Source organism: Pleuronectes platessa, chromosome 3 (genome assembly GCF_947347685.1).
Source record: "Pleuronectes platessa chromosome 3, fPlePla1.1, whole genome shotgun sequence".
Classification (NCBI taxonomy): Eukaryota; Metazoa; Chordata; class Actinopteri; order Pleuronectiformes; family Pleuronectidae; genus Pleuronectes; species Pleuronectes platessa.
Genome location: NC_070628.1, coordinates 30,840,508 through 30,868,172, shown reverse-complemented (window position 1 = coordinate 30,868,172; position 27,665 = coordinate 30,840,508). Strand labels below are relative to the sequence as shown.

General features: G+C 40.9%; 1 protein-coding gene across 1 annotated transcript; it reads right to left on the bottom strand.

Moving 5' to 3' along the window:
• On the bottom strand, positions 1-22,529 carry LOC128437195 (docking protein 1). The gene is made up of 7 exons (XM_053419250.1): positions 22,417-22,529; positions 21,470-21,548; positions 7,524-7,663; positions 7,310-7,420; positions 6,076-6,145; positions 4,514-4,680; positions 1-4,390 (listed from the first exon to the last, which is right to left on the bottom strand). The coding sequence occupies exons 1-7, from the start codon at positions 22,471-22,473 to the stop codon at positions 3,470-3,472; spliced, it is 1,545 nt and encodes a 514-aa protein (XP_053275225.1). The 5' UTR covers positions 22,474-22,529; the 3' UTR covers positions 1-3,469.
• Positions 22,530-27,665: the final 5,136 nt, after the last annotated feature.

The following is a 27,665-nucleotide window of genomic DNA, read 5'->3' as shown; positions in this document are numbered from 1 at the left end:
CATTTTTCTCTTCAGGATTTATTTCAACTGTTCAATTATAACAGATGCTGAGGTTCAAATAGTAATGGACTAGTCTATCTGAACTTCTAGGGAAAACAAAGAACCAACACAACAGAATATACAAGTGCCTCAGAACACTAATAGACCACAGTATAAACACTACAAAAATTCTGTAAATTTCACTAAACATGAACCTTTCACTTTCTTATCAGTAGCAGGAATGATACACAATGCCCCTCATGATAACTCAAACAAGTTCTAGGCACACAAAATATTATAGTTTTCCTCTTTTGTTAACAACCTGGACAGTGCTAGTAGGGGAGAGCGGGGTAAAGTGGGACATCGGGTAATGTGAGACACCCCCTGTATCTAGGCAACGGAACACATTAGTGGTCATTTGACCATTATGTGTTCAAGCCCCTCCCATCCCCCCCTCGCCATGAAGGAGAATTTGGTGCTGGTGCTGTGGAAAGCATGTTTTTTGCATGTAAAAGTAAATTTTCTTGCTTTGAACTTAATCAACTGTTGTGTCAAAACAAATTGAATCAGGTAGAAAAACTTATATCACACATGTTGGTGAACTTCCAACATATAAAACCATGTGATTGATGCTAGCTGAAGATTAGCCTGAATTGCTAAGAGATGTTGTTTTTTCTAAAACGGTGGCTGTGGGGTAAAGTGGGACAAATGCTGTGCACCATGAAGCATAAGTTAAGTTTAGTCTTAAACATATGTAAGTGTTATATTAAGTGAACTGGCATTTGAATACGCAGAGAAAAACAATATCCCTGTCCGTGCCAATTGGACAGAGAAAGAATGTGCAGGTAAGCTAGGGTGTGCAAGAGATCACATGAATCATAATAATCATAAATGTGCTTAATTGACCAATCCCCATGATTCTGTTACTAGTCCGATATTAGTTTTGGAATGTGTGGTTGTCAATCTAGCTGTCAGGATTGTAACTATTACAACCGGGGTAAAGTGAGACACAAGACCACTTTTTTAAAAACAATCATATTTTCACTGCCCTCTGTCCTGAAGACATGCTGATCTTTTCCATTGCTATAAAACATCCTGAATTAATGGGAAATGTGTATATTTTATCGCCTCGAGGGGAGCAAATGTAAAAAATGCCCCACATTACCCCACTCTGCCCTACACAGAAGATACAAATCACTGGACACAGTCTAGTTTAGTTGCAGGCCAAATTTCACACAGAATAAGAAAGACTGAACTGAACTTATTTCCTGCATGAGCCCCTGTATTATTCCAAAGGTAATAAATGGATGGGGAATGTGCTTGTGTTGATTAAGTCCCTGCCCTTTGTACACACATCGCTACTACCCATTGGATGGTTTGGTAAGGTCCTCGGATCGGCCCTGCCAGATTTGGTCACGTCCCAGGCGGAGTGCCGAGAGGACAATCAAACTTGATCATCTAGAGCAGTGGTTCTCAACCTTTTTTCAGTGATGTACCCCCTTTGAAAAAAAAATTCAGCCAGGTACCTCCTAACCAGCGCAAAGCATTTTTGGTTGAAAGAAAGATGCAATACACAGTGCTGTGCCATTAGTGTCTGATTTTAATAAACCTAGTAACTAGACAACTTCTCTCTCTCTTGATCTATTTGGAAATAAAATGATATGAAAATAACTAAAGACTTAAAATAAATAATTATCTCAATTATAAATAAAGATTTGTGCACATTAAAATATTTATCAACTTAAAGTGACCTTTTTTTGGATCATAATAAAGATGTTCTCAAACTGAACTCATGAACTTTATTATAGACACTTCTTAAACATCTTAAATTTACAAACTGATAGCACTTAAGATTACATTGTTGCATTGAGCTGAGTGGGTGCTTTTGCATTTACATTTTAGTGAGAAACTTGTGCTTATGCTTCACTGAGGATCTTTGTCAGTCTTGGTGGCAGGGAAGCAACTGCTGTGATCAAGCTCTTCTCATTGCACAGTCTGTTTCTTTGCTTTTTTTTGATCACACTCATTGCAGAGAAGGAGACCTCACATAAATGTGTGGAGGCAAAGGGTAGTAGCTGCTACAAAGCTTTCCGTCCCAGGTGTGGGTGCTCCTGCTTCACACACACCCAAAACTTTGTGAGTGTGGATGTGGCAAACTTCATCTGGAGGCCACGGTCAGATGACACTTCCAGGAGTTTTTCCTGATAAGTGACAGGTAGCTTGTTTCTGTTTGCTTCGGGGAGGCTTTTCGCATCGTTTCTTGAGATGACCTGAATTCAGAAACTTCCTTTTAAAAAAACCTCAGGTGGTTTACCAACATGACTTTCATGTTTTGTCTGGAGATACCGCTGAAGATGTGTTGCCTTAATGTCACTGTGGCTAATGTCTCCCCATAGAAAAAACACGACGTGTTAATTACCCAAACTATGTAATTGTTAATATTGTTGAAGTATCTTTCTGTTATTTTTATTGTGAAATATTTGCTCGCTTTAAGGTCAGACAATTTCATTTCCGTTTTTTTATCAAATGCTTTTATTTTGAAAGTGTTCCGGTAGAGACGCAGAGTTCCTGTTATGAATTTGTAACTTCACAACGGAAAAGTGTGATTTAGCGCCCCTCCAAAGAGGCACAAGCTCTCACGGTGTGGTTTAGGGAAGTTTCAAATAAACCTGAAAACATCAGTTAAAGTCTCGACCTTCTTGTGAATACTGACGGAATTTAGCTGGCTCTGGTCTCCCCTTCTTTGGCAATTGTCCCTCCGTGTTTCAGCGGCATTGCTGCTTCGCTTCAACCCAAACTCCAGAGTTTTCAAGGCGGCACTGCAGTGATGACAGGTGAAGAGAGGTGGCGTGTGGGGGAGACTCTGGGTTTTTAGGTTAATGAAATTGAATAGCCTACTGAATATAAAATTCAGTTCATGAACTTAAACTTATATTTTATTGAATATTAATTAAATAACAAATTTTAAAGGATTTTTGAATGGATGCTAATTTGAAATATATTTAAAAAAAATCTCACGTACCCCCCTGGAGTACCTTCAAGTACCCCCATTTGAGAACCACTGATCTAAAGGAAGTAAAACTCGTGACAAAGTTTCTGAAGGGGAACCTGCAGAGGGATCATTACCGGGATGGCCTTCTCGACCCCGGTCGACCAAGGCAGCCCGACCAACCTCCGGATGCTTAGGGTCTTGCGCTGCCCCCCGACGGCAAACACCGCCGAGCCTGCGCATCTCCCGAGGCAGTGGGCAGGCGAATGAGTGAGATAGAGGTTAGCCGTGCATAAAGGCGCGCGTTGTGCCAACTTCTGCTGCTCAGGTTACGAGCCAGTTTTGAGAATATAAGAAGTAGAAAGTACCGACATTTGTGTTCAAATGTATCGAGTAAAAGTAAAAAGTCGTCAGCAAAATAAATACTCAAGTAAAGTACAGATATTTGAAAAATCTACTTAAGTACTGTACTGTTACTTCCCACCACTGGAAAATGATTACCTAAATTATGACATCATCAAGTGCCAGGTCCATGTCATATGTTTCTGATGTGTTGCCAGTAACAGAATAAGAGGGAGCAGAGCAGGGAGGGGTGGTGTTAGAGGATGTTGAGGGACAAGTTGACTTGCATACTTGAGCATACAGGTGGGCAAATGGGTCATGTGTGTTTTCAGTATTATGGAAGATCTTCTCCTTCTCATTCACAGGCTCAGTATAAATGGGGTCATCATCTGTAAAACACTTAGTTTTTTCTCTGCTCTGGGTGATGAGATGTTTAATTTGGACTGGAGCAACTCTGTCATAAACCTCTGAGTAGACTGAATCTGGGTAATCCATGTCAAAGCAAGTATGTGACATTGAGGAGCCAGGAAGGGGAGCAACAGTTGCTCTTGAAGTGGGGGGTTTGAGTGGAAGAACAACTGCAGGGTCCACATACAGAGCCAAGGACAGTTGTAGTTTTGATACAGACTGAATGCATTCTGCTGGGTCAGCATATACAGGGTCTGATTGGCAACGTTGATGACCTCCAAAGAGGCTGTCATTTGTGGGAACCAATGGCAGAGACATGAGGGTGATAGGAGCTGGCTGTGCTGATCCACATTCTGATTGTGAAACCAGTTCTCCTTGAATACAAGCACTCTCTTCTGGAGCTCCACATTTCCCCTCCTCTGTCCTCAGGTCCCTCTCCACAATAGCCATACCGATCATATCAGGTATTTTGGGGATAGGGCAATTGGTCTGTTTATATGTTGCGATAAATTTCTTCCCCTCTTGATTTTGGCTACCTGTTGTAATAGCTAAAGTCTTTCGGTTGATGGTGCTCTGGATCAGGAAAAATATATTCTCAGCCTGAGGTGTCTCGAATGTGAATGTTCCAGGACCAGAGTCACAGCGTCTCCCTGCTTCAATGGTTAAAGTCAGCTGGTGGGAGAAAACAAAGAAGAACACAACGCATGTTCTGACCAGCAGCACTTAAAAAAGAAGTACAATTAAACACTCCGGCTCATTGTGAACAGTAAATGGAGATATGATTTTTTATTATACCTTATCTTTTCCATATCTTCTCAGCAGTTCATAAGGCCACTCCATGACAAGTTTCTTTCTCTGTGTTTCTCTCAGCTGAAGTGCCTCCTGTCCCACCTGCAGCCAGGCAAACCCCTGTAGACCACAACTTGTTGCTGCATCCGTCCTCTGAACTATAACCCAGAATTCTGCAAAGCAAGAGAATATTCTCTGTAATCACTATGGACATAAAATAAGTTTTCATTTTTAAAAATGATCCTTCAGGAATAAAGAATATTTTTTTGGTTATAAGACATTAACATTGCACAATTTCTTTGCAAGTTTTTGCCTCTACGTAAATCACAAGTGGCATTATTGAGCCATGTTTTTATGATGGGGCTTGGTTTCTGTCCTCTGTATGTGCAATGTGATGCATTTGCATAATTCCATTAATTGATAATTGTTAGCAGGAGTGACTCAAGAGACAAACCAGTCTCTAGCCCTTCAGACAAAACACACCTCTGTTAAGTGCTGTGAAAAAACAATTAAATAAAAGTACACACATTTTCTGAGAAATGCTAAAATAACGACAACACAGAAAGTTATTGAGCGCAAAAACTTAATAAACAAACAAAACATGTTTTACGTATTCCCTACGATTCACTTTGCTAATACAAACGACCATTAACAAACTAATGCATTTTGTTTCGCAAATACAAAATACACCTGACAAACAAATACACTAAATATTTCTGATATATAATCTTCAGCAACAAATAGTCTTCCGCAAAGTCCCAAAAAACTAATCCCAAAAGTAAAAAAAAAAATACCACATGACTTTTGTCATGATTTTTCACCATTGTGTAAATTTTCTCAAAAATGTCCTGAGTATCTCACCCTCCATGCCACATCAGGTGGTGCTATGAGGCACCAGGAAGTCAAGAGTCAAGAGATTGAACCCAATTGAATGCAACCCCGATTAGTCATTATGGACGAGAGAATGATGGCTTTCTTGCAGTGTAAGCTAAAAACACTAAATATGTTACCTGGTCTGATGCTATCTGTCCTTGTGTTGTTTTGTCAGCTTAATATGTCCTTTTCCCTCAAATATGTAAACTGTCCTTTGGTCCCATGAAAGGCGCTATAAAAATGTTTGTTATTATTATCATCAAATGAGTGCATGAGTCAACACTGCAGTAAAACCAGCTGTTGTTTATCTCTCCGTAGTCAAACCACCCACCTCTAAATTTGGAGTTTGCCCTTGATCAGATGTTTACAGTACATTTTGAAACAGCCCAGAGAGCATATTCTGTACTTGTTAGAAAAATAGTAAAATTTTTCTATGCTTTTATATTCTGTTTCTGAAGCATTATTTGTTGAAAATATGCATTGTACTTGTTTGTTGGATGCGTTTTGTGTTTCCGAAAAAAAATACTTTTGTTTCTGACTAGGGTTTTGTTTTTGCAAACCACATTGTGTTTGCAAGTGAATTGTAGGGAGTTTGTAAAACTTGTTTAGTTTGTTTTGCCATGAATTTAGCTTCATACAGTTAATCAAATGGTGGGGAAAAAAAGAGATGAAAACGAATGAAGTACAAGATTTACCTTCATCTGATGAGGCATATATCTGGTTCTCCTCCAAATGATGCTGATTTGAGCCTGAGGGACCTACTCCCTGAGAGATATCATATAAATATTAAAATAAATACAATTTCATAAAAAAATTGGACTGCAGCGCAGCACTGAGCAGGCCCGAGCACATGCATTTTTGAAGTGTTGCATCGTTTTGCCTGAAAAGAATAATTAATGACTGAGGAAATATTGACACTTAGAGCTGTTCAGGCTTGGACTCTGATCATGATACAGAAGTTTGGTGGTGATAGGATAATGCACACTGGAGTTACGACAACATCGTCTCCTTTGGCAAAGGATGAACCTTCGCCGTACCTCAATGTTTACACGGTTTTAGGGAATGTCCAATTCTGAGAGAGAGAGAGAGAGAGACGTCACCTTTGCAAAGCATAAAGATTCCTTTGATCTTTGAACACTGTCACTGCAGGAGTGGAGTTGTTTGTTTGCGGCTCAGCATCAAAGGATTCATGGTCCAGCACATCATGTTTTAATGGCGTGTAATCAAACTTTGACGCCACGCCACGGTCACACTGTGTGACGAAAAATCGATCTTTTAATAACTTTTTATCTGCATCTTGTCGTGATGACACTGATCTCAATTTGAAGTTGATCTGATGAGAGCCCTGGTATATCAAAGTAAAAATGTGGAATATGGCCAAAATGGCCACTAAATGCAAAATAGCAGGCTTCCTGTTGCGTTTTTCCAATTACCCCTAGAGACTTTTTTGTTTGTCTGGTCATGATACACCTGTGTATTCTATTTTTGTGAAGATCGGTCAATGTGAACACGTTCCGGGGGTCTCGGGGTGCACCATTGAGACATTTTGCGACGCCCATTGAAAATTCCTCCAGAATACGTACATTTTCACCACTTTCTAACTGTCCGCTAATTTTTGTAAGAATTTGAGCATGTTAAAGCCCTCAAAAAGCAAATTCATTTGCCTGAATAATAATAATAATAATAATAATCATTACAATTTCAATAGAGCATCCCACTGTCAGTGCTCGGGCCCTAATTATCACTCTTATTATTATCATTATAATAACCAGTCTGGCAGAGTAAAATGTATAATGTTTAATTATATCATTTAATTTATTTTGTAATCCACAGCAACAAAATGGGTATGCTGCATTATTTTTTCCAGGTTTTTTCTAGAATAAGTAAGGTTTAAGACAATTGTCACAATTTGACAAAAATTCATCTCACCTTAAACATGCTGTGACACAGTTTTTTTACCCAGTCCACACAGTCGTCTTTGAGTGCAGCAAACACCAATGTTCTGTCCTGTGTTTCCACACAAAATGCTGACATGTTCTCCTGCAAGCAGCAAAAATAGTATCTTGTAGTATTTATTTGAACCATTATTGCTACATGGAAAGATTATAAACCGTCTATAAATATGTAAAGATTATAAACTCACCATCGGGCAGGCCTCAGCGTTTGAAGGCAGTCTGACAACACTGATCAGCTTGGACAGTTGAACCACCTTCAGCTTTTTTTTCCCCGGAGGCTGGTGGTGTATCCTGACTGCAGTGCCATGATTCACTTCTGCACCACCACCTGGGGGATAAATGACAGACACACAGAGACAGGTCAGCCAGGTTCAACTACAAACCCATCCAGACTTAACGAAAGCAATCAGATTGATTCCTTTGTAACTGAGAGAGTTTGTTTTTGATCTGGACCCAAAATCAGACACAGAGATGGATTGGTTTGTGATTGAGCAAAAAAAAATTTAATAAAGCGCAGAGGCAGGAAGGTAACAAGCTTGGTGCTGGCTGAGGTGAGCCTGTGACCTAGTGAGCTGGAGATAAGGCAGGCTGGTTGACTCTGGCAATCCTGAGGCAAAAATAGAAAAAAACATTAAGAGGATTTACGAGTTACATAAGTAATAGTTTCCACTAGAAGACAACTTTAGATCGGCCGAGATTTTGTACCATTGAGGTGAAGGAACAATCTGGCGATGACTGGAGAAAAAACCGGGGTTCTTGTAGGGCTGTTGATGAGTTTATTGGGACCAGGTGTTGGACTCGCGCTAGGGGTCAGGACTGTCGCAATCACACACATACTCACATGCAACACAAGGGAGGAGGTGAACAGGAGGGAAGCAGGGAGAAAAGGGGGAACCACTAGAGGAACAGCCTGAGCCATGACAGTTGCAACCTTATTTCCAAGAGAGAAAATATCATTCAAGAATACACAAACCCTCCCTTGAATCTTTTAATGGAAATTCAGGCTGTATTAGATTTTGTGGATGGATTAATGGATGTTTAGGACAAGGACGAAGATGGATGAAAAAAGGCACTGTTGGGCTTGTCTGTGAGTATATGCTGAGGACTGGGAAGATAGATACTCAGTGTGGGGGCTCCGTCTCAGGCACATTTCCGCCAGCTGATGTTGGACCACCTAAGGGGGAGATATAAATTGAGTTGAGTTGACCTTGGGCTTGATGGATATCGTTGAGGTTGTTACGGATGTAGAAACGATATTCTCGTGATTACCACAGGCTCAGTACTAGAGATGAGCCGGATAGTCGGCTGAAACGAGTATCCGGTACGGATAAAGCACTTTTGCCGAGCACGAGTATTATACGAGTAATACGAGTCAATATCTGTGCTCGGACTGAATGAAAATCCTCACACAGCGTCACAGCGCTCCTCCCCTTCACACACCGCTCTTCTCACTCACTCACAGAACAGCTCTCTGTCTCTCAGTCACTCAGGTTCGCGGGTCTTTTCCGTTAACGTTTAGGGTTTCTTCAGCTTGAAGTTTGTTTTTATTTCAGTTTGTACTTACTTATTAACCAGTAGAGTTCTGTTAAACGTGGGTTCGTTCAGACGTGGTGCTGGTAGAAAGCGACTCGCGTTGCGTCTCTGCCTGTCGGAGATTTTTTTTTTTTTTCTTTTACTTCACGCATTTAGTGTCTGACTACTCTCTAGCCTCTCTCTCTCTCTCTCTCTCTCTCTCTCTCTCTCCCGGTCGTTGTAGTTTTTTTTTTTTTTTAAACCGTCAGTTGGCTCTAGCCAGTTTTATTTTACTTCACGCACTGAGTGTCTGACACTTTCTAGGTAGTAGTGGTATAAAAAATATTACAAATTAAGCTACACACACACCTGGCGTGGAAATAAAGTTAAAAAAAATAAGAAAGTTATGTTGAGTATGAAAACACTTGTTATTGCATTTCACTTCATAATTGCAACAGCATGTGTTGTATTCATTGTTGCAAAACTTGTTCTGTAAATAGTTCGTTTGCTATTGTGATCAAAATCATTGATCTGAAGCTCAATGCTGATGCTGTCCTGTAATAGTTTTCTAATCAGCAATAAATATAACAATTTTTCTGATCAACCCATATCAATTGCATGCTTAAAATAACATACTGGTTAAACCGCCGCCCGTTTCAAGACAACCCGGCCTACTTCCGGGTTAAATCCAACCCACGTCCGGGTTAAATCACACCCACTTCCGGGTTAGGCCCTGCCCACTCCGAGTACGGATACGGATACAGATAATTCATATGGTTAACAGATACAGATACAGATACAGATAATGCTGTACTCGCTCATCCCTACTCAGTACCTTCAGGGTTTAAGGTTCAGTGTGTAAAGGGCAGGCAACATCGTCTCAAACTGAGCGCTCATCACTCCCCAATCCATTCCTGAGTGTGAGGAGTGCTACGATGGCCTCATGCGTCAAAATACCAGTCGACCTCACTGAGCTGTCTTCTCTCCAGTGAGCAGTATATAGATCAATATATTTACTAATGTCACCTATGTATTTCGTATTTAAATAGTAGTTGATAGTTTACATGTAGAAAATATGTTACCACGCTGTGGTAGTGCTTTATTACTGACGTTTGGTAGCTGAATGCTAATGTGGGCTAAAAATGCTAAGGTTAGCAAACAGTCGTTTAGCATGATAACAGGGAGACGGCGTTAGCAGGAGATGCGTGCCTTCCGTTTACACACTGAAAAAGCTGACTGCTGTACCGAGTTGAGAGAAAAGGGGGAGGTCCTGGAGCTGCAGCAGTGAGGTGGAGGAGAAAATTAACCACTGGGACCAGACTGAGGCTACAGGTTTGTTTTTTTATAATATTACTACATGGTCAAGAGCAATACAACATTGTGTTTTTATACCACAGCTCTTTACATCTCACTGAGTAATGTTGCTGTAACATTAGGTGTGTAGTGCAAGTCAGTTACTGACTGTAAAACCTCAGAGACACCACTGAATAATACATATATGAATACTGTATGTTACAGGAATATTTTGTTAGCCAGCTCAAGGTAAGCAGCGAGTTAACACGCGGCAAAAGCGACGGGGGGAGCTGCGGTGACACGGTGCGATCTGGGCTGTCCGAGGCGGCGACGTTAGCTGAATCCCGTCAGACATCTAAGTGGCCGCATAAACATGCCAGTCGTCGAGGTGGAGACCCCGGGACACCTCTAAACGTTGACTCAACAGTGTTGAATGATGCTGCATGGTTTCGACAGTGACGTACTTATTGGTCATAATCCCATTCGACGCACTCAAGCATATCGTTTCTGACATAGAGGAACCACAACAAGCCGCGTGAGTTGTTTTTTTCCAGCCGTTTTGGGTTGGGAGACATGCCAGATACCCAAATGAACGTAAAGAAGCACTACAAAAGTGGAATTTTCATAATATGTCCCCTGTAAACTTGTTTTTTAAAGAAAACTGTATCTATCATTACCCCTTGCCTTTACTGTCAGAATCTTTATCAGACAGTGTGTAAAAATCCCTCAGATAATAATAAGGTGCATTGGATGAAGTCGCTGTGTCTGCGTCTCTGCTTTCACTTGCCATTTTTATATGAGACCAAGAGCTGTTGTCTTGTGTTGCAGGTATGGCCAGCCCATAAGAAAGTTTGTAGTGTGTTACATGGCATTCTTGGTGTTAACTTCACAAAGCGATTTGCCAGTTTTGAAGCCCAAAAAGGCAGGTTTGAACTGCTCAGTAATCCATTTGCAGCTGACGTGGAAAAAGCACCATACAACCTCCAAATGGAGCTGATTGAGCTCCAATGTAGTGCAACACTGAAGGCAAAATATGAGTCTGTGGGCGCTGCAGAGTTTCCACGTTTCATACCCGACACAATGCTCCAGCTGCCCAGACTGCTCAAACGCTCTCTATGTTTGGCAGCACATACTTGTGTGAACAACTGTTCTCTTTGATGAAGATAAACAAAACTTCACACAAGACTCGTCTTACTGATGAGCACCTTCACTCAATCCTGAGGATTTCCTCAGCTTAGAGCCTGATCCCAGACATTGATGAACTTGTATCCAAGATGAGACACCAAGTGTCTGGCTCAGAACAGTGAGCATCACAGAGCAGCAAACAATGCTTTGACACATTTTCAGTTTTTAATGCAATTTCATTTCACAGGACATTTGATTTGTCTTTGAAGTAAATTATTAAAAGTAATTTGCTGTTGTTTGCCTGTAGAAAATGTTTTCACTTGAAATTACTATGGAAAAACTGCAGATAGAGCTATAAGCAATTAACAAAACTGATTTTATTCCTTTTATTTTTATTTATTTATGTATTATTTATTATTTATTATTTTTATTTCATTTATTTCATAATTAATGTTGTTTTATCGGCAATACTTTATAGGCCTTGTTAGTTCCAGGTTCAATATGTGTACTAAGGTTCTTTCAATAAGTTTTCAATAAATGTTGAACCCGTCTGGCCCTTGACACCCCTGTTCTAAACCCACAACTTGTATCTGTCACAGTCTGCTCATCTCTTGTCTGCCAGTATTTTTCCACTCACCTGTCTCTGCTCCACTCTGCCAGTCAGCCACACCTCCTCATCAGGTCAACTCTCCACACCTGTTACAGCCCTGGCTGCATTTAAGCCTGCTCCTGTCTCTGCTTCAGTATCAGATTGTTCTTGTGTCATGCCTGACTTTCCAGCGTTCTTTCCCCGGACTGATCACCTGTTGCCGACCTGCCTGCCTCGTCTCTGCCCTGGATATTACCTCAGCCTTCTGTCTTCGACCACGAGTTTCGCCTATTCCCTCCGGGTTACGTTCCTGCTCTGCTCTGTGGCTACACAGCTCACCACTGGACCTGTCGGCCAGCTAGGTAACTCATCAGCTGTGGACTTTACCTTCAGTCAGCGACACCAGGCTCGCTCCTGCTCAGATCACGCAGACGATCACTGTGAGCAAAGACTGTTCACCCTGCCACTGCTTGAACTGTTAAAGACTGCAGTGAACAATAAAAGTCATTACCGACTGGTATTTCGTCTGCCTGTGCTGCTTTTGGGTCCTCACCATATCCGTGACAGTATCATAGATTCCAATCCTACAAAATGTCCTCTGAAATTCTGAAAAATCCAAAAATCTGAAATCGCCTTTCTCAAAAAATGCAGAAAAACTAGTCCAAGCCTTTGTTACATCCAGAATTGATAATGGTAATTCCTTATCAGGCTCAAGCAGTAAGTCGTTAAAGACTCTGCAGCATGTCCAAAATGCTGCAGCACGTGTCCTGACAAGAACCAAGAAAAGAGACCACATTTCTCCAGTAATAGCTTTGCTACACTGGCTCCTGGTTAAATGTAGAATAGCATTTAAAATTCTCCTCCCCACCTACAAGGCCCTTAATAGTATGGCCCCATCATACCTTAAAGAGCTCATAGTACCATATAACCCCACTAGAACACTGCGCTCCCAGAATTCAGGCTTAGTTTTCGTCCCCAAAGTAGAGTATGAGCCAGAGCTTGTAGCTATGAGGCCCCTCTCCTGTGGAATCATCTCCCACTTTCATTTCAGGAGGCTGACACCCTCTGTACGTTTAAAAGTAGGCTTAAAACCTTGCTTAAAACCTTTCTTGAGGATAGACTTGTAGTCAGAGTCTGTCCAGGCTTGTCTTTGGACCTGCTCTTAGTTATGTTGTTATAAGTATGAAATGTCGGGGGACAGATGACACATGGAGCTTCTCTTCCCAGCTGATAGTGGATCCTGATGGCACCTCCATCCTTCCATTATGCTACAAAGTGTTTATTCTAATCAATTCTGCATATACCCTTATCCTTCTGATATTTTCCATTACACGTGACATCTATTGCACTGCTGTCCGTCCTGGGAGAGGGATCCCTCACATGTGGCTCTCTCTGAGGTTTCTACTTTCTTTAAAAATTAAATGTATTGATCAATTTTATATATATATATATATATATATATATATATATATATATATATATATATATATATATATATATATATATATATATATATATATATATATATATAATATCTTGTTCCGTTTCATGACGCCTCACTTTAACTATCACCTCTCAGATGAAGCATGTGCCGTTTGTTTGGATTTACGATGGTCAATTTATTAATATTTTCCATTTTTTCTTTTTTTCCCAACCTTCCTAAAGATCTTTCATAACAACCTACTGGTCCCAGTTATTCTTCTTTGTTGTTTTATGGGCACGGTTGTTCATGCAGCTTCTTCAGTAAACAAATGCACACTCAGTCTAGAAGACAACACTCCAGACCAGCTGGTGGCATTAATGCACCAAAACATTCTTTGCCAACTGACCAAAAAGCCAAAAGATGAAGCATTTAACATACGCGAGACGCCACCTCAGACAAGTTTGTGCCTTCTCGGCATCTGTAGCAATATGGTGATCAGAAATGGCACTGGGCGGACCTGCTCGAATGTAGATATTACGAATGAATAAGGCTTATTCTATTGAAATACAAACGGCATGTTCTTATTCGAGGTTCACTGCAGAGTTAATATAACTTACATATAAGGAGTATATCCCGCAGGTGATATATGGAGTGAAATAACTTGAAACAATACCAGCTGGTAAAGTAGGCTGAGTGTGCTTGGGGCGAGGCTGTTAAGGATGCCTTCTTGGGAGGCATGAACAAGGATTTTCAACGTTAAAGCTAGTGAAAATTGTGGCTGAAAACGGTGGGAAAGGTATGGGATGAGTATGCAATTCTGAGGGCTGCAGTCTGAATTTCTGAAATGAGATGCCAGACAGTGAATCAGGAATATTGTTATGAATCAATCTCCAACCTCTAATTACCTCATTCCCTTCACCTGAGTCTCCACACACTCACCTGCTCCCCATTCCTTCATTAGTTCCTCTGTGTATTTATTAGAGATGAGCCGGATACTCGGCTGAAATGAGTATCCGGTACGGATAAAGCACTTTTGCCGAGCACGAGTATTACATGAGTAATACGAGTCAATATCTGTGCTCGGACTGAATGAAAATCCTCACAGAGCGTCACAGCGCTCCTCCCCTTCACACACCGCTCTGCTCACTCACTCACAGAACAGCTCTCTGTCTCTCAGTCACTCAGGTTCGCGGGTCTTTTCCGTTAACGTTTAGGGTTTCTTAAGCTTGAAGTTTGTTTTTATTTCAGTTTGTACTTACTTATTAACCAGTAGAGTTCTGTTAAACTTGGGTTCGTTCAGACGTGGTGCTGGTAGAAAGCGACTCGCGTTGCGTCTCTGCCTGTCGGAGTTTTTTTTTTTTTTTTTTTTTAAACAGTTTTTTTTTTTAACTTCACGGATTGAGTGTCTGACTACTCTCTAGCGTCTGGCTACTCTCTCTCTCTCCCTCTCTCTGCCGGTCGTTGGAGTTTTTTTTTTTTTTTTAAACCGTCAGTTGGCTCTAACCAGTTTTATTTTACTTCACACACTGAGTGTCTGACACTTTCTCGGTAGTAGTGGTATAAAAAATATTACAAATTAAGCTACACACACACATTATATATTATATATATTATATTATATTATATTACATTTCACTTCATAATTGCAACAGCATGTGTTGTATTCATTGTTGCAAAACTTTTTCTGTAAATAGTTCGTTTGCTATTGTGATCAAAATCATTGATCTGAAGCTCAATGCTGATGCTGTCCTGTAATAGTTTTCTAATCAGCAATAAATATAACAATTTCTGATCAACCCCTATCAATTGCATGCTTTCAAGACAACCCGGCCTACTTCCGGGTTAAATCACACCCACTTCCGGGTTAGGCCACGCCCACTCCGGATACAGATAATTCATATGGTTAACAGATACAGATACAGATACAGATAATGCTGTACTCGCTCATCCCTAGTATTTATACCGGTTAGTTGCATTCACTCTGCCAGAGTGTCTAGTGTGTTCCTGCCTAGTTATCCAGCGTTATGTTCCTATATTCTTGCCTGCCAGTTCCTGACCTGATTGTGACCGTGTTTCGATTTTGGATTCTCTTTTTGCCTGTCCCTTCAGATGTGTTTACTGTTCGGACTGATATTCTGGTTTTAACCCTCCTGCCTGTCTTTTTGACCTACGATAAATAAATCACCTTATTCTTTGCATTTGAGTTTGTCGGCTGTCGTGATTTTGGGTTCAGTTCTATCTTTAGTCTACACAACAGCGCTCCTGCACCTACTTCAGCTTCAGGTAATATTCTGATGACAACAATGCAGTCCCTGGTCCAAAACGCAATTCAATGCATACATGAATTGAACCGAATTAGACACATAATTACTCATAATGATAGCTGAGGCCCTCAAACTCTCCTGTAATTCCTGCAGCAGGTCATACATCTCTGTGACATTTCAATTCTCAAACTGATCCCCACTTTGTCTCCTCCTCGCACCTACATGCCATGTATATATTGAATGCCATTTTCTTAACATTTGCTCCATCCTGGTCAGTTTGTCCCAGGCGCTTGAACCCCTGCCGGATCCCACACATTCAGGAGAAAAGAGATTTATTTCGACTCTGCTCGACGCTCTGGTCCCTTTGCAGCGGGAATAGTCTCATTCACCAGAGTCTCTCACTCTAATTGCGAAATAAATTAATAGAGCTTGCAGGTCAAGGAGCTTGGCTTGCTAAATCAGACATAACCAACGCTTCCAAATCATCTCATACAACTTTCACAGTGGATGCAGCTGGTGGATAGCAAATGTAAAATTGTTGGCATTCTAACTATCACAGAAGCGTGTTCCTGGAAGCTCCTGCTGACCTCGTCTGCTGGATGATTACCTCCTGATAGATTCCCCTTAGCTCAGGTGCGTCCCTCTCCAGCTTATACTCTTTAAATTCCTTGGTGTCCCTCTGTCAGATAACAAAAAAAGGAGATGTCTAAAATCCTTACATGCAGTTAAAACATTACAAAGCAGCAGCTGCTCTCCTCCTCAGTACCATTACATAGCAGTGCGCGTCATCCCTAATGGCGCTCCTTCATATCCTGTGTATTGGACATGACATTTCCTGCCAAATGTGCATATATTATCACTCGAGGAAAGGTGAGAGCCGGCGTTTTGGATACAGAGGAAAGGTGTATCCCTCTGATTCTCTGCAGTTATTCGCATATGTTTCATCTGTGTTTAGTTTTTTTCAAGGTGAGTGGCTCACAAGCCGCTGGCCCCCTCCTTCCCAGGTTGCAACTCACTATGTTCTAAATCCCGCCCATGGCATATTATGCTCTAGAGACGCGAATGCCTTCTGTTCTTGGCAAAAACCAAGCTGTAGTCAATATCTCTAATAAGGAGCACTCCTCATTTGAAGACATCATGCCGGTCAGGAGAAGCATTACATGGTCAACATTGTTCACTACTTCATTATTACAGTATCATGTGCCGAGGCATTATAACATAAGCTGCTTTGCTTAAATTTCCACACATTAAACATATCTGTCCAGAGGCCTGCTCCTTCCCTCTTTCCATGTTCTAGCACTGATTAAATATTTCAATCAACCAGGGCTTGCATGAGGAATGGATTAGCATCTTCTACCTAAAAACCAACGTTTTTTACTGCATTTTACTACTTTGCATTGTTTATATACTTCATACAGAACCAGTTCACATAAACACAGAGGGTGCCTTCATTTGTTATTGTATGGAGGTCTGGCACTTTAAATCTCCAACGTTCATGGCCTAGTAGCAGGGATACAAAAACAACAACTCAATAGCCAATGAGAGCGAACTGTACAGCTCTACTAAAAAAAACAATAAATCTCCAGATCACCTCAACCTCATACTGCAAAATGTTTAAAGGGGACATATTATGAAAATTCCACTTTTGTAGTGCTTCTACACGTTAATTTGAGTAAATGGCATGTCTACCGTCCCAAAAACTCTGGAAAAATACAATTCCCGCAATTTGTTGTGGTTCCTCTATGTCAGAAACGATACACTAGATAGCGTCGAATGGGATTACGACCCAAAAATATACGTCATAGTCTCGCTACACGGCCTTGGACCACCCCCCACCATCTTCTCACCGGCTCCGGGGAGAGACGGCCCGGCTCCCCGGCTTCCCGGGGCCCTCTTCCCGGGGAGACGGCACCTACGGAGCCGGGCCGGTGGAGCCCGGGCTGACACTGCCAACACTGTGCATTAGGGTGAAGCTCGGATCCTGCGGAAAGCGTTTAGTATCCCGGGGGTCTCCACCTAGACGATTGTAACGTTTATGCGGCCCATTAGATGTCTGAGGGGTAGCAGTGTAGCAGCAGCGATCTAACGCTAGCTAATGCAGCCCGGCTAAAGGTAAGCAGCGAGTTAACATGCGGCAAAAGCGACAGGGGGAGAGACGGTGACATGGGACAATCCGGGCTGTCCGAGGCGGCAGCGTTAGCTGTTCCCAGCCGCTATGTCATCGCATCAGCAGATCCGCCGCTGCCTTGGACGTCCCTGCATCACACCGTGTCACCACCGCTTCCCCGGCTACACTGCAGGGAAGTCTCCAATGCTCCCAGTGAGCTTCCCTCACGTAGATCTTGATCTAAGTTGCTGCAAGCTAGCGTTAGTACGCTGCTGCTACCCCTCAGACATCTAAGTGGCAGCATAAACATGCCGATCGTCGAGGCGGAGACCCCGGGACACCTCTAAATGTTGACTCAACAGTGTGGAAGGATCCTGCTGCTGCGCCAGCTCCAGCTCCCACTGCTACCTCTGAGGAGCTGCACTAGGGAGTTGGGGCTGTCGCAGGCAGGCTCTGGCCCACCTGACTTTGGTTCAAAACGATTTGTTTGCAAGATTGTATCTTCGTCTCCTGTAGCCATATTTCTACAGAGGTAATGGATAGCTAAAAATCTGGGCGATTGTATCTCGTGAAGGAGGGAGGAGGGGATGGGGGGGGGGGGGGAAAGAGGGGGGGGGGGGGGGGGGTACTAAAAACAGGTCAATCTGAGGAGGGCTGTTTTAGACAAGGTAAAAATGTGCTGTTTTAAATTATCCTTGTGGTATTTTGACAAAAGTATGTTACAGAAATTTCATTAAGACCCCAAGGAACCATATCAACTTGTTGTAAAATGGGCATACAATGAGTCCTTTAAGCCAATTCTGCCATCTGAGCCATAACTACATCCATAGATTTACACATTTTTTCTAAGAAATGCACCTAAAAGTTGTTTGACAAATGCCCAAACCACTGAAGAAGAAGAAGAAGAAGAAGAAGAAGAAGAAGAAGAAGAAGAAGAAGAAGAAGAAGAAGAAGAAGAAGAATCACGCGAGCTTCTAAGAGATTTCAAGTCCCTGGTGACATCACCGTTAGTTCGTCACTGGCTAGCCTGTTGTCTGCTAAGCTTCACATGAGCTAAGTGGCTAATCCCAGTCACTGAAAATGATTGGGTGGAGTCTGTGGAGAAGTTTTTTTGTCACATATTGGATAAATAATATGGTTTGTTGCTCGGCTGATAATCCTGACACAGATGTCAAAGACATCTGTACTCCAGTTTCTGTGGTAAGTAATATACACTATTTTAAGACGCGTTATCAGTGATGAGCAGGTATTGGTGTCTCTGTACCAGGCTTGTTAGTTTAGCTCTGCTAATCAGCCAGTTAATGAATCAGCCTTGGGTTAGCCTCCAGGCAAGATACCAGCACTAAAGACAACGTTAACCGTAGCGTATGATTGTTCCCTACAGTTATTGAACAACACAACACCGACATGAATCGGTACACAAGTAAGAGAGAAGTGTTTGAGTTTATGGCCATAAAATCTTTAAACTGAAGGTGAATGTGTGTGTTATAGGAGAATAAGCTCCCCCACGTTATCATTATAGTAATGTTAACATTAATCCTACACTTGAAACTAAGTATTAATGTCAAGTGTTTTTGTAATGGTATGTCTTGTATGTTAAGTCTATCTACTCCATGAACTTTCCTTTACCTGTTGTGCACGAACCTTCCTTGACCTTGTTTGGAACAAAGAGGCTGAGGTGACAGACAGACCTGGCTCTGATCCAGTACTGACTGTGTTAACGAAAAAATCCTAGTTGAAAGTGTTCCTTCTTCCTGAGAATAGTTGTATGACTAGAGTATCATAAATATCAGAAGAAGTGAACTCCTCTTTGTCCGACTTCTGCATCACATTGTGGTGTTGAGAATTCTTTCATATTCAGCTGAATATAGATTTGGATATATTCTGATGGATTCTCGATTATATTCTTAGCTATACTCTTGTTTTTTGTTTTTTTACATTCTCTGTTGTATTTCTGCGTCAATAAATTCACAAAAGACAGTTCGATCTGAGAATTCTTATTTAATTTTTGTCACAACAATATTTGATTATGGTTCCAGAAATAACGTAAGTGCAGGTGCTACTGATTATATTTGGTGGAGCTGTACTTTGTTTTTGCGTACAGTATCGTAATGTAGAATTTTAATAGTTTGATAATATTACCAAAAACTACAGATTATTATACTGCATAAACCGATTTACTGTGATGACGACTGAAACGTCACACCGCATTTTAAGAGGAGCTGTTAAAAGTGACATAACGTCTCCTTAAACCTTTTGATGTGTCGTAATGTGTTATAGGGAAAACTTAACTTAACATTACTTATTAAAAATAATAGTGTGACATTACTAGAATAGATAGTAACAGAGAGAACCGGAGACTGATGTCCACCACCTATTTCCTCAACTGAAGTGAACCGATTATGATCTAATGAACTTTGAAGTAATATACATAATTTTTAGCATGTAAAAGTCTGTGAAGGATTTAACCTGCCACATGTATTACTTATCATACTGTATTTATATGTCTGTGTAGAGTTTTTCTCTAGGTGACTCAGACAATCAGCACCAAAAAACATGAAGTTTTGTGCTGATGAAGATGGTGCAGGTCATCGTCATGTTTACCAGCCGGAAGCTGCTGTTCTCCACCATGTTGTTTATGCCACTCTACACTAATAAACTCTGGAGCGAATCAAATAAACACTAAATTATTCATGTATTGATCCGTAACTGATAACTAGTTATGAGTGTTTATTAGTTAAAGTGAGAGCAGTCACAATGGAGGAAGAAACAGAAACTCCAGCTCAGTACAAACCAACTGCAGCTTCTGGTCTCATAATTGAGCAGACGTGACCAGAAAAACTCTGTGTTTTCACTGTTTCCACTGTTCAACAAAGTCCCTGACCGGCTGCTTCATGTGAACTAGCTCTGGGCTCACTGCGTGTCTCTATGAGCGAGTGAGTTGGGGCAGGGCCTCAGGACCTCTGTGTGCGTGAGCATGCACACATCATAATATTATTTTACTATGAATGCATTTGTTACAATATGAATATGATTAGTTGGTAAAGAAGTGACAAGTCTGGCTTTCTTAGATAAATAAGAATTGAAAAAGGTGGAGAACAACGGATGCGGAGGGCCCCATGCCTTTGTTCGCCTTTAGCCCCAAAATTGCTAAATCCGCCACTGCACACACACACACACACAAATACACACGTATACTCACATACACTTGTATAGTAAGTACACTTAGTTAGTTTGTGTGTTTACACTTTTATCATTTTCAGTAAAAAAAAATGATTGTTTAATACATATCTTCATTAATGTTGCATAAGTGGGAATTCTGCCGACCTCTACACTGTCAAGAACTCTATATCCTTCAACTTAGCCAACTATCTATATGGTGATTTTGGTTATAGTTATTAATTTAATTGTTAATCAGAATTCCAAATTGGTAGTTAATACTTTTATGAGACTTAATCCATAAATTGGCTATATTTTCCCTTTCTTTGAAGGGTTGTGCTCCGAGGTAACTTTAATCACTTAAAGTTTTTATTTAATATTAATATTTTGTATATTAATATTTAATATTGTATTTTGATAACCAAATTTATTGAATGCCGAATGGCACACCATTTTATGGTATCACGTTTAATTAATTATTGCAGAACAGTTATCCCCCAATATGTATCAGGCTTTCTGTTAAAACATCTGTGTGTCTATTACAACACTGCACTATAACCATGTATGGCCAAATCCTCCAATATAAGACCAACCTAGCAATAAAGTGAAACATCACACCAGGACAAATAGTTGTAGAAGTAGTCACTGTAAGGTTGCTGTACCTCCTATATTCTGGATCTCCAGTCGACCCACTTCTCTACTGCTGGAGGCAAACAGAGACAACAACACTGTCTTCCAGTTCTGTGAAGAAAGAAATGAATGGTTAATGATTCGTAATGACAGAGTATTCAGAAACTGGGTAGGACAGTTCAGGGCGGTCTGACTTTGCAGTAATTCAAAAATGTTGGACACACATTACATATGGTAGTCTTGTATACTTTTCACCACATTTCCTTCATAACACCCCCCTTCCATTCCCACACACCTGCAATATGCTCTTGCTAAACATTGTCTTTATGAAAGTGGTTTCAAACCTTCCAAATTTGATCAAAAGAGGAAAACATTAGAGACATCATTTCTCTGTTGTCCATATATACAGGTACAGAGGAGCATCAGCATGAGGGAATGGAAAAGTCAGTTTTACTCAGCAGTTAACCATGATTAGGAATGGACTCTTTGTATTTCAAACTTGTCTAATAACTTAGACTTAACTAAAGGTTAAAGTTAAATGTGTACTTCAGTGCAGAACAGCAGCACACAGCATACTACCTGTATGTACTGCACAGGAATGTGTTTTGTAGAAACTGTGTTGTGTTTCAACATGTTCCTTTGGATTCTTGTGCCAGTTTCCCATTTGTGCAGAACAAAGCATAATTGATCGTAAGCTATGGCTCATGTCTCATTCCGTTAGCAAACAGTTGAATAAAACTGGTCGTTGAATATCACTTGTTAGTTACTGTGCAGAAGACACAGAGCCATAGTGTATTATTAGCTTGTAGTATAGTAAATGATCTCGTAAAGACATATGACTTTATTTTACTGTGATCCAAACACAGAATAATTAAGAAGCAATACAAGAAAACAACTGAATACTCAACTGCAAATATGTCACTCTAAAGTGCTCACTAAAACAAGAAGACAAAACAGCCAAATGTATGTCCATACTCACTTTGCCAGTTTTGTATGGTTGGAGGTAAACCTTCCCTGTTTTGGTGTAGGTGTCCATCTGGGAAGCAAATGCACTGCCCCTTAGATTAGGAAATAGGTATACGGTTTTCTGTCTTTTTTTTCTCATTTGGGTTGGGTCACGCCCACACAGAGACATTTTTGAAATATGATCCTTACCTGCTATGCGTGTACACACAGGTAGAAGCCTTCATGACTGCAGAAGAGAAGAGATTCAGTACACTTTTTCCTGTATATATATACTAACAAATACATATATATTATTTTATGTCTAAACAGCAATCAATAGTTACAGTTATAGAATTACTAAATATAAATTATGCAGCCTACTATTGAAATTAAAGATGAGCTTAAGGCCGATATTTGTCATATTAACACATATACTCAAACACATATACGGATGGCTGCATATATTCTAATAAAATTTGATATTTTAATTCACCTTTTGTGCTTATCCAAAATGACACCAGACAATTAAATTAGAGCTAGGAAAAGTCAGGGCTTAATATCATGAGTTCCCATTTTCTAGCAAAAAGACTAAATCTGCTGCCACATTCAAACTACAACAAGGAGGCAAATACATTGTATAGCCTTTAGATTAAGCACAACAGACCCATAATAAATATTACCTTGCACTGCATGAAAAGAAGAATTTGTGTCAGTTAGTGTCGCTGCAAATTTCATCACACAATGAAATCACACAAAGTTACAATATAATCATAAAGCATAAGAGAGGCTGTGATAATGTATTAGCAGATGCTCTTTCGAGGTTGTGATATTGTTTGTATTTTTGGGGTGGGGGGGGGGGGGGGGGGGGGTTAACTACCCCTGAGGACTAAATGTTTTTCTGATGCTCTTGTGTGTGTGTTTGTGCATGCTGCTCCTAGGCCTCAGTTAGCTCCAGATCCTCAGCTCTGCATCTACCGTGGGTGGTGCCTCTGTAAACCTGGAGCCCTAATCAAGCTGGAAAGTATAAAGCTGAGGAACTTCTCTTCAGTCCTTCTCTGCCTCCTGCTCTGCTCACTGCTCTCTGCTCTCATCAACTGCCTTGCTCTAACCACTGCCTGTGTATGTACTTGATGAGCTGTGTGTCCACTCGTTCTAGTGGACTGTTTGTTGTTCCGCAACTGCCTTTTGTTAGCTGTAGGATTCTTTATTAGACTTTTGGCCATGAAGCTGTAGGAGAGAGTAGCCATTTTGTTTCTCTTTTTTATGTACTGACAGGGAGGTTCAGATTTTGTACTTATCTTCTTGGTAGACAGAAGTATGTTTGGTTTTAGTTAGAGATGACTTTTGTTTGTTATTTTGGTTAGCCTCTCCCTGAAGTAATTTAGCTTCTGTTGTTGGCAATAAATAACCTTAACTGACCTGCTTGACTTCTGACATCTTTTAATCTGGTCATATGTTACCCCCCCTACCCTAGACCAGGGGTAGGCAACCTTTACTTACAAAAGAGCCCTTTTGGCCCCTCTTCCCCAAGATAAACATTTTCTGGAGCCGCACAAGATATTTGATAACACGGATGATACAGTTGTAATATATAGTAATACTATATATATATATATACAGTTGCAATCAGAAATATTCAACCCCCCAAAGATTTTAAGGATTTATCAATTAAAGTTGACAGAATCTTGCTCTTTGAGCAAGATTCTGCTTCGGATGACTTCTTTATGAGTTGAGTGATGCAGAAAATCAACATGGAAAATGCATGATGTAGTATTTGTGTGTAGCAGTATATTTTGTTAAGATAGCCATGTCACAATTATTCAACCCCTATATAATATTGTTGTTTTTAAAGCTGTTTTTTTGTCCTAAAGTTGAGTTGAAACATTATTAAGCATTTGGGAACTCTATACTGATCCTTCATTTGCTTCATCTGTGATGCATATATAAACCCTACCCATGAAGGTATTCAAGGTGAGTTGCAATCATGGGAAAGACAAAGGAGTTTCCACAAAAGCTGAGAGAGGACATTATTTCATCTCACCTGAAAGGCCTTGGGTAGAAGAAGATTTCCCCCAAAAATTATATTCCAAGAGACACAATTGGGAACATTATAAGGAAGTTTAAAACTGATGGAGCAGCTTCAAACCTGCCTGGCCGTGGAAGAAAGCCCAGCATTTCATCAAGGACCCTCAGCAACTTAGTCAGAACAACTCAGATAAACCCCTGTGTGACTGCAAGACACCTACAGGATGACATTATGAAGGCTAGTAGAAGTGCGTCAGTGGCAACTATAAGACGTGCACTGAATAAAAAAGGACTTCATGGCCGGCTTCAAGACACACTCAGCTCTTGACCACAAGGAACATCAAAAGTCGACTAGGATATGCCAGGAGGAATTTGGATAAGACTACTGAGTTTTGGGTGACAGTTCTATGGACTGATGAAACCAAACTGGAACTGTTTGGACGTATGGACCAGCTGTATGCCTGGCGTGTGAAAGGCCAGGCTTAGGACCAGAAGAATACCATCCCCACAGTCCAGCATGGAGGTTGGTCAAAGATGATGTTGGGCTGTTTTTCTGCGGCAGGAACTAGCTATCTTTATTGTGTACATGGCATCATGGATTCACAGAAATACCATGCCATTTGAAAGAGGAATGTGATGCCTTCTGTTGACAAATTAAACCTTGGTGATCATTGGACTTTCCAGCAAGACAATGATCCAAAGCAAAACCTCCAAGTCCACCAAAGCTTGGTTGAGAAAAAGATTCTGGAACATCCTGGAGTGGCATTGACAGTCACCAGATTCAAATTTGATTGCAAATCTTTGGTGGGATTTAAAGAAGGCAGTTGCAGCATGGAAGCCATCAAACATCACTGATCTAGAGGCTTTTGCACTTGAAAAATGGGCAAAGATTCCAATCGAGAGGTGTAGGAAGGTTGTCCGCACTTACCGAAAACATTTTTTTGAAGTTATAAAAGCTAGAGGAATGCGCCACAAAGTACTGAAGCTGGGGGGTTGAATAATACTGAACAAGCACATGTGTTGAAAGAGTTACATTTTTTATTTGAACTACAAAGTTAACCCAACTTCTGTTGTCAAAATAACTAAAATACGCATCAATAAACATCTTTTGTTGTTTGATAAGTTTTTTTTGTCATTTATTGTCATTATCTGTCATCCACATCACTATAATGTCTATTGCGGGGAGGGGGTTGAATATTTCTGATTGCAACTGTATAAACATTAAAGAAAACTGTTAACATTTTATGCTAATTTTACCTGTTACAACAAAGGAAAACACCAAACTCTTATGAAGAAGAGAACAAAATAAATGTGTAGGCCTACTTTGAAATAAATAAAATACAGAACTATGCTTTTGCACTCTTCTCCAGCTTGGTACTTTGCAGCAAAGGCTGTGTGCTTGCTCTGGAATTGTCTTTGAACATTTTATCTTTTGTTGTTTGCTAATTCCTCGCCACATATCAAGCATACAGGTAAACCTGCCTCGTTGGCAGTGAAAGCAAATTAATCTGTCCACTCAGATTTAAACTCTCTATTTCCCTCCCATACTTTTCTTTTTTGGGATTTTTGGGCTACGTTGTAGCACTGGCGGGCCCGAGCACCCGCACGTTGAAGCCTGTTGCGGTTGGTGGAGAGAGTGATCGATGACCAAGCGCATGTCTCCGAGTTGCATCCATTTTGCGCTCTGCAGCAGTAGGTTTGCCAGTAGGTGGCGCCATCACTATTATTACGCACAGACATATAGATCTGTTCATGTAGGCGCTCTGATGTAGAAAAAATTCAAGATTACAACCTGCAGGGAAAAGCGCCGGGCCATAGATGTAATAAGATGTAATGCATATTTTAGTTGACAAAATATTAAAACAAAATTTGAGAGCAGGTCAGACTGGAAGCGGACACAGAAACTGAAGCTCGATACAAACCAACTGCAGCTTCTGCTCTGATTAAGAAGCTGCGGCGCTGATCTCTGAGCAGATAAGACCAGAGAATTTCTTTGGACTTTCCACTGAGCGGCTGCTTCACGTGAACGAGCTCTGATCTCACTGTGTTTCTCTGAGCGAGTGAGCGAGGGCGAGGGGGCGGAGCCCCGGGGTCTGTGTGTCTGCGCGCTGTCTGGGAGCACACACACACAGAAATGCACACACTTGCCCGCTCCTGGTATATGCACAACACTGTACAGCACATGTGTCAAACTCAAGGCCCGCGGGCCAGGTCCGGCCCGTGAATGAATTATCTTTAGCCCACATGATAAAATCTATTTACTATTAGAGCTGGCCCGCCGGCAGTGTTGTGCAAGTTCACCCCTCTGATGAAGTAGTTCAAAGTTCAGTTCATACAAGTAAACATGAATAGTTCAAGTTCATCGTCCACGATTTAAATTCGGAACTAGTTCATAGTTCAGTTCATTTCATAGTTTTAAGGTGGAAAGTGAAAATGAAAGACTTAGCTTGTTGTTTAAAGAAAACTATCTATCACTACCCCTTGCCTTTACTGTCGGAATCTTTATCCGACAGTGTGTAAAAATCCCTCCGATAATAATAAGGTGCATCGGATATAGTCGCTGAGTCTGCATCTCTGCTTTCACTTTTTATATGAGACCGAGAGCTGTTGTCTTGTGTTGTAGGTATGGCCTGCCTATAAGAAAGTTAATAGTGTGTTACGTAGTGCTCCTGGGTATTGTGGGAAAAGACGCTAAAAGTATGTGTATAATGAGAAGTGAACGACCACCTAGAGGTGATGCAAATCCTGCTGTGTATCCTGCCAAAAAGCACCATACAACCTCCAAATGCAGCTGTTTGAGTTCCAATGTAGTGAAACACTGAAGGCAAAATATGAGTCTGTGGGCGCTGCAGAGTTTCCATGTTTCATCCCCGACACAATGCTCCAGCTGCGCTTCCAGGCTGCTCAAATGCTCTCTATGTTTGGCAGCACATACTTGTGTGAACAACTGTTCTCTTTGATGAAGATAAACAAAACTTCCCACAGGACTCGTCTTACTGATGAGCGCCTTCACTCAATCCTGAGGATTTCCTCAGCTCAGAGCCTGACCCCAGACATTGCTGAACTTGTATCCAAGATGAGACACCAAGTGTCTGGCTCAGACCAGTGAGCATCACAGAGCAGCAAACAAAGCTTCATTTCACAGGATATTTGAGTTTTCTTTGTGCTAAATTATTTTTGGCTGTTGTTTGCCGGTAGAAAATGTTTTCACTTGAAATTACTCTGGAAAAACTGCAGATAGAGCCATAAGCAATTAAC